The sequence below is a fragment of the Micromys minutus genome (genome assembly GCF_963924665.1).
Source record: "Micromys minutus genome assembly, chromosome: 24".
NCBI lineage: Eukaryota > Metazoa > Chordata > Mammalia > Rodentia > Muridae > Micromys > Micromys minutus.
In genome coordinates this window covers 936,791-943,590 of record NC_137959.1, presented here as the reverse complement: position 1 = coordinate 943,590, position 6,800 = coordinate 936,791, and the positions used below count along the sequence as shown (strand labels likewise).

The following is a 6,800-nucleotide window of genomic DNA, read 5'->3' as shown; positions in this document are numbered from 1 at the left end:
CATCCTTATCAGTCTGGGTTACCTCTTTTAATAAAATACATATTTTGTATTTTAGTATATATTTAATAATATAATTTATTTTAATGTAAATATATTTTCTAGTTTTATCCATTTTTTTAAGATTTCACATTTTTGTAGTTTAATTAAATTCCACAGTGTCCATTTGCCATACTTTATTAACCATTCATCTATTAATAGATATTTAGATTGGTTCCTTTTACTTGCTACTGTAAAAACAAATGCAATAAACATGTTGATACATATATCTCTGTGGTTTAATATGTAATTCCTGTGTACATGTACAAAGGGTGATACAGTTGGGCTGTGTGGAATTGTAGAGGATCCAGGGTCTGGGGTGATGAAAGAAGAGGATTAGAGTATGGGATCAACCAAATGATTGATGTGAAAATGTCACAAGGAAGTCTATTACTTTTTATGGTAATTTAAAAATAAGGGTTCTGTTGGATTCAAGTCTCTCCTAAGCTACGTGTCTCTGCCCTCTCAAAGCACCATCCCACAAACATGAACCAGGTAATGCAGTTTGTTGAGCCAAGTCAGCAATTTGGAAAGGACTCAGTTCAGCTGGTTAAAAGATGTACCAAACCCGATAGAAAAGAATTCCAGAAGATCCTCATGGCCACAGAAATAGAATTTTCCATCATGGGATTCACTGGCTTCTTTGTGGAACTGATCCACATCCCTATTAATAACATTATTGTGGGTGGGTGAGTCTTTTCTCATTCTGGGACTAGTGAACCAATGAGGAGGTGACAAATTTATGATATAAAATGTTTTCTAAAGAAAATGTTTTTTTAAAGAGACATGTTTTATCCAAAAGGCTTTTAGGGTTGTCAGATCATGTAATATTAAGCAATGACTTTTCTCTGTGTGTAGAGCACTTAACCTTGCAAATTATAGAGGCTTGGGAATGAGCCAACTTTCTGAAGTGTGAGGCTTAGACCTTTTAGACCTGAACCACATGGTCCTCCAACTTTCTGGTGAGCTCAGGGCAACTTTAGTATAGGCACATGGGTGCAACCATGAATATGTTACACCATATGCACAAGTGATGTGTCGTGTAAGCTCCACAAAGGATTATAAGTTAACGATCCCAGCAAACTGACAAGTGTTGGTGCTGGGTTCAGATTCTCAGCATTTGCTGGGTTCTAGAGTGCAATGAGTCTGAACATGCAGTCCCAGCGCAGGATAACAATAATGGTAGTATCTGGAAAATGATAGAGACTTAAACTCTTGGATATCACCTTTGCTTCACTAAATCTGAATATCTGGGACTTGTGTTTTTAACAAGCTCTGCAGGGGAACTGAAAGTTTCTGTGAAATAAGTGTGTGTAGCCTGACTCCAGGGGCTTTAGAAGGTAGGCAGCTACTCCTGATTTCCAGATTACTTTGCCTGAGCAACTAGAGCTGTCACAAACACTCTATGGTAGAAAACCCTAGCATTTTTAATCAGTGTGTCTCTGGGTTTGGCAGCTTTTAGTTTTAAATATTTGGTATTCACTATACATTTTTGTTCCTCCTAACACCTACTATCACTCATCTTCTCTCTGACATATGAATGTGATTATTTTAGAAACCAGGCATTGTGTGAAATCATTCATTATTTGTCCTTCTGTGACCATTTTTAATATGTTGTATCTTTTATGTTCATCTTTGTTCCAAACTAAAGAACTTTCTTCCATTGCTGAGCAGAACCCCTTGTCTTTTATATGCTAGATTTTCTTTTCTTCTCAACAGTGAAAATGTTTCATTTAAGCCAAATGAATAAATTCTAAACATCTCCTGTACTTATAGTTAGCAGTATTAGACTGTACATTTTAAAATTCTACAGTATCAGAGGACTTCTATGACATAGTGTCTTCTATATATGATATTCACAATCTTACAGAAAATATTGTAGCATGTACAATATTTTGCATGTACAATAATTAGACCTGTAAAAGATCAAACCAGTCAGAATTCTAGCAGGGACTTTCTGCAAAGATGGGGGCTCAACTGATTAATATTTTTGAATCCAGGACTCCATGGTGGTTTTGTCTTCAGTACCACCGTGAAGGCTAAGATGCTTCCACCTAGCCTTTCTCATCCAATCTCATAAATAAATGCTTTTCTTTGGTCTCCTTGACACCCTCCTAATTTTCTCACTAGAATTGTTTTTTCTTTCTTTTTTTGTCAGTACTTGATCTTTTCAAAGGTTTGATAGTATGCCATAAATCTTACTAGGTACAATGAGCATAAAGTACATGAAAACATGATGTAACCTGGAAATAGTCAAAGTTTTCTTGGTGTGTAAAGATTAAGCATAATGATTTTTCCTTTTTTGTGGCCTTTGTTTTTCTTGAACTTCATATAGTCTGTGAGTTGTTTCGGGGTGTTCAGAGCTTTCTGGTGTTAGTATCAAATTATCAGTGACTTCATATTATATTTATTCTTTTGTGACTGGGCTAACTCACTCAGGATGATATTCTCTAGATGCATCCATTTTCTTCAGAATTTCATAAGATCATTGTTTCGGATAGCTGAGTAGTACTCCATTGTGTAAATGTACCACAATTTTTGTATCCATTCATCTACTGAAAAACATCTGGATTCTTTCCAACTTCTGGCTATTATAAATAGGGCTGCTATGAACATTGTGGTGCATGTGCCTTTGTTGTATGTTGGAGTGTCCCTGGGGTATATTCCCAGAAGTGGAATAACTGTGATTTCAGTTACTACTATATCCAATTTTCTGAGGAACTGCCAGACTGATTTCCAGAGTGGTTGTACCAGTTTACAACCCCACCAACAGTGGAGAAGTGTTCTTCTTTCTCCGGATCCTCCCAGTATCTGCTGTCATCTGAATTTTTGATCTTAGCCATTCTGACTGGTGTGATGTGGAATCTGAGGCTTGTTTTGATTTGCATTTCTCTGATGACTAAGGATGTCAAGCACTTCCTAAGATGCTTCTCTGCCATTCTATATTTCTACATTGAGAACTTTTGTTTAGCTCTGTACCCGAATTTTTTATAGGGTTCTTTGATTCTCTGGTGTCAAACTTCTTGAGTTCTTTGTATACCTTGAATATTCGGCCTCTATCAGATGTGGAGTTGGTAAAGATCTTTTCTCCAATCTGTTGGCTGCCGTTTTGTTTTCTTGACAGTGTCCTTAGCCTTACATAAACTTTGCAATCTCGTTAAGTCCCATTTGTCGATATTTGACCTTAGAGCATGAGCCATTGGTGCTCTGTTCAGGAAATTTTACCCTGTGCCTATGTGGTCTAAGGTTTTCCCTACTTTTTCTTCTAATAGTTTCAGTGTATCTGGTTTAATGTAGAGATCTTTGATACACTTGCACTTGAGCTTTGTACAAGGAGATAAGAAAGGGTCTATTTTCATTCTTATGAATGCTGAGTGCCATTTGAACCAACACCATTTCTTGAAGATGATGTCCCTTTTCCATTGAATGTTTCCAGCTCCTATATCAAAAAACAAGTGACTATATGTGAGGGCTCATTTCTGGATCTTCTATTTTATTCTATTGATCCACGTGCCTATTTCTGTACCAGTACCATGCAGTTTTTGAACATGATTGCTTTGTAATATAGCTTGAGGTCAGGGATTGTTTCTTGTTGTTGAGGAGGGATTTTGCTATTCTAGGTCTTTTGTTATTCCAGATGAAAATGCACATTGCTATTTCCAACTCTATGAAGAATTGGGTTGGAATTTTGATGGGGATTGCATTGAATCTGTAGATTGCTTTTGGTAAGGTGGCCATTTTTAAAATGTTGCTTCTTCAAAATCATGAGCATGGGACATATTTTCATTATCTCAGATCTTCCTCAATTTTATTATTTAGAGATTTCAAGTTCTTGTCATGCAGTTCCTTTACTTCCTTAGTTAGAGTCATGCCAAGCTCTTTCATATGGTTTGTGTCTATTATGAAGGGTATCTTTTCCCTAATTTCTTTCTCCAATTTAGTCCTTTGAGTAGCGGATGGCTATTGATTTGTTTGAGTTAATTTTATATCCAGTCACTTTTCTGAACTTGTTTATCAGCTGTAGAAGTTCTCTGGTGGAATTTTTGGGGTCACTTACATACACTGTCATGTTATCTGCAAACAGTGATGTTTTTACTTCTTCCTTACCAATTTGTATCCCTTTGATTTCCTTTTGCTGTCTAATTGCTCTGGCCAGGACTTCCAGTACTAGATTGAATAGGTAGGGTGAGAGTGGGCAATAAAGTCCTTGATTTTATTGGGATTGTTTGAAGTTTCTCACTGTTAAGTTTTTTGTTGGCTATTGGTTTGCTGTATATTGCTTTTATTATGTTTCAGTATGGACTTGGATTCCTGTTCTTTCCACGACTTTTAACATGAAGGGGTGTTGAATTTTGTGATAAGCTTGCTCAACAACTAGTGAGATGACCATGTGGATTTTTCTTTGAGTTTGTTTATATGGTTGAATACATTGATGGATTTCTGTATATTAAACCATCCATGCATCCCAGGGATAAAGCCTATTTGATCATGGTCAATGATAATTTTGATGTGTTCTTGGATTCGGTTTCCAAGGATTTTGTTAAGTATTTTTGCACGAATGTTCATAAGTGAGATTGGTATGAAGTTCTCTTTCCTTGTAGGATGTTTGTGTGGTTTAGGAATGACGAATATTGTGGCCTCATAAAATGACTTAGGTAGTGTTCCATCTGACTCTATTTTGTGGAATGGTTTGAAGAGTATTGATATTAGATCGTCAATAAATTTCTGATCGATTTCTGCAAGGAATAAATATGGACATGGGCTTCTTTTTGTTGGGAGACTTTTGATGACTGCTTCTATTTCTTCAGGTGTTATGGGATTATTTAGATGGCTTACCTAGTCCTGCTTTAACTTTAGTATTTATATCTGTCTAAGAATTCGTCCATTTCCTCCAGATTTTCCAGCTTTGATGAGTATAGACTTTTGTAGTAAGATCTGATGATTTCTTGAATTCCCTCAGTTTAAGTTGTTATTTCTCCACTTTCCTTTCTGATTTTGTTAATTTGGATACACTCTCTTTGCCCTCTAGTTAGTCTGGCTAAGGATTTATCAATCTTGTTAATTTTCTCAAAGAACCAGCTCTTGGTTTTGTTGATTCTTTCAATGGTTCTTTCTTGTTTCTATTTGATCAATTTCTACTCTGAGTTTGATCATTTCTTGCCATCTACTCTTCTTGTGTGTATCTGCTTCCTTTTTATCTAGAGCTCTCAGCTGTGCTGTCAAGTTGCCAGTGTATGCTCTCTCCAGTTTTTGGAAGCACTCAGAGCTATGAGTTTTCCTCTCAGTGCTTCTTTCATTGCATTCCATAAGTTTGGATATGTTGTGTTTTTATTTTCATGATATTCTAGAAAATCCTTAATTTCTTTCTTTGTTTTTCTTTTACCATGCTATCATTTAATAGATCATTGTTTAGTTTCTATGTGTATATGGGCTTTTTGTTGTCTTGTGTTGTTATTAAAGACCAGCCTCAGGCCATGGTGAACTGATAAGATGCATGGAAGTATGTAAATCATCTTCTATCTATTGAGGCTTGTTTTGTGAGCAATTATATGGTCAATTTTGGAGAAGGTGACATGAGGTGCTGAGAAGGAGGTGTATTCTTTTGTTTTAGGTTGAAATGTTCTGTAGATGTCTATTAATTACTATTGTTTCCTAACCTCTGCTAGTTTCACTGTGTCCTTGTTCAGTTTCTGTTTCCATGATTTGTCTATTGATGAAAGAGGGGTGTTGAACTCTTCCACTATTACTGTGTGAGATTCAATGTATTTTTTGAGCTTTAGTATGGTTTCTTTTATGAATATAGGTCCTTTTATATTTGGAGCATATATATTAAGGATTTAAAGTTCCTCCTGACAGATTTTCCCAGTAATGAGTAAAAAGTGTCCTTCTTTATCTCTTTTGATAACTTTTGGTTGAAAATCTACTTATTGGATATTAGAATGGCAACTCCAGCTTGCTTCTTGGGGCCGTTTACTTGGAAGGTATTTTCCCAACCTTTTACTGTGAGATAGTGTCTGTCTTTGTCTCTGAGATGAGTTTCCTGTATGCAGGAAAATGCTGGATTCTATTTGTGTATCCAGTCTGATAGTCTATGTCTTTTTATTGGGTAATTGAGTCCATTTATTTTAACAGATATTAAGGAATAATGATTGCTGTTTCCTACTATTTTTGCTTTTAGAGGTAGAATTGTGCCTGTGTGTCTTTCTTCTTATGGTTTTCTTGCTTATGTATTTTCTTGTTTTTACTTGGATGTAGTTTCTCCACTTGTATTGGGTTTTCCACCTATAATTCATTGTAGACCTGGATTTGTGTTCAGATATTGTGTAACTTTAGTTTTGTCCTAGAATATCTTGGTCTCTCCATCTATGGTGATTGAGAGTTGCGCTGGTAAAGCAACTTGCGCTGACACTTGTGTACACTTAGAGTCTGCATGATTTCTGTCCAGGATCTTCTAGCTTTCATACTCTCTTTTGAGAAGTCGGGTGTGATTCTGATTGGTCTGTCTTTATATGTTGCATGACCTTTTTCTCTTACTGCTTTCAGTATTCTCTCCTTGCTCTGGGCACTTGGCATTTTAGCTATTAGGTGTGGGGAAGAATATCATTTCTGGTCCACCCTTTTTGGAGTTCCATACGCTTTTTTTATGCTCATGATCATCTCATTCTTAAGGGTAGGAAAGTTTTCTTCTATTATTTTGTTGAAGATATTTACTGTGCCTCTTCTTTGATATTCTTTGCCCTCTTCTATTCCTATTATCCTTAAGT

General features: G+C 36.0%; 1 protein-coding gene across 1 annotated transcript; it reads left to right on the top strand.

Annotated features, from left to right (window-relative positions):
* Positions 1 to 522: 522 nt before the first annotated feature.
* LOC308436517 (protein transport protein Sec61 subunit gamma-like) lies at positions 523 to 729 on the top strand (the record flags this gene model as incomplete). The annotated part of the gene is made up of 1 exon (XM_080937459.1): positions 523 to 729. One exon carries the CDS (start codon positions 523 to 525, stop codon positions 727 to 729), a length of 207 nt encoding a protein of 68 aa, XP_080793585.1.
* Positions 730 to 6,800: the final 6,071 nt, after the last annotated feature.